General features: G+C 37.9%; 1 protein-coding gene across 1 annotated transcript in view; it reads left to right on the top strand.

The window, feature by feature from the left end:
• The window catches only part of ITPR2 (inositol 1,4,5-trisphosphate receptor type 2), a 596492-nt gene that overhangs the window by 421252 nt on the left and 174122 nt on the right, over positions 1-1118 (top strand). Inside the window, exon 36 of the mRNA XM_023738100.1 lies at positions 421-621. Within this exon, the coding sequence (XP_023593868.1) occupies positions 421-621 (201 nt within the window). The remainder of the gene's footprint in view (positions 1-420; positions 622-1118) is intronic.

Below are 1118 nucleotides of genomic sequence, written 5' to 3'. Positions count from 1 at the left end.
CTCAGTGGTTAAATGCTTGGCTGCTAACCAAAATGTTGGAGGTTCAAACTCACCAGTGGCTCCGGGGGAGAAAGATGTAGCAGTCTGCCACCCTAAAGTTTACAGCCTTGGAAACCCTATGGTGCAGTTCTACTCTCTTCTGTAGAGTCGGTATGAGTTAGAATTAACTCGACTGCAACAGTTTTGGGTTTTGGGTTATACTGATAAGTATAGATGCTTGAGGAAAAACCTAGGAGACTTTTTTCCTTAAACCTATGAGAAATTTAATAAATGCGAACACTTTCTTAATGAAGCACAATTACATTCAACACTGCCATGGGGATCTTTTTCAGTTAGGCAAACACAGAGAGAGAGAGAACAAAAACAATTAGTACAGGTTTTGTTTTTTAACCCCTTGGGTGTATTTTCTTTTGCCTTCAGAACTTCTTGAGGAATCAAAACAACAAAACAAATTACAACCTTGTCTGTGAGACTCTTCAGTTTTTGGACTGCATTTGTGGAAGTACAACTGGCGGCCTGGGCCTGTTAGGTCTCTACATCAATGAGAAGAATGTAGCTCTGGTCAATCAGACCCTGGAGAGCTTAACTGAGTACTGCCAGGGCCCATGCCATGAAAATCAGGTAACCGTGAAAGCAATTCTTCATGCAAAAGTATTCATGACTAACTTATTAGCAAAAGAATTAAGTTGGTGAAAGAATCAACCCTTGTGTACATTTATTGAAAAGATCTTCTTGCATTGCCAGATATGTTTACTTTTATACCAAAATGTACAAAGACTGAATTATAGACTAGTGAATACTGTGCCATATTTTTATTTAATGTCATCGTAAAAGAAAATTCCTATGCGAATGTTGAAGATACAAATCAGACTTACTGAAAAGAGTCAAATATATTTGTTTACCATTGCTCAGCTTTCTTCTTTAGTTAATCATTCCAGGATTTGTAGAATAAACTCCCCTTGTTTCCTTTGTCTCCACTAGAGTGGGTAGTATGTATTATCTCCTTTATGCTCACAGTAAACTTTAGAAGCAGATATTGTTGCTCTCATTTTGCTGATAAATAGGCTCAGACTCAGCGATTAGTGACTTTCCCAGTGTCTCAGAGTGACATAATCAGT

The sequence above is a fragment of the Trichechus manatus genome, unplaced genomic scaffold (genome assembly GCF_000243295.1).
Source record: "Trichechus manatus latirostris isolate Lorelei unplaced genomic scaffold, TriManLat1.0 scaffold00112, whole genome shotgun sequence".
NCBI classification, from domain to species: Eukaryota; Metazoa; Chordata; class Mammalia; order Sirenia; family Trichechidae; genus Trichechus; species Trichechus manatus.
This window is presented reverse-complemented; position numbering and strand designations above follow the sequence as displayed.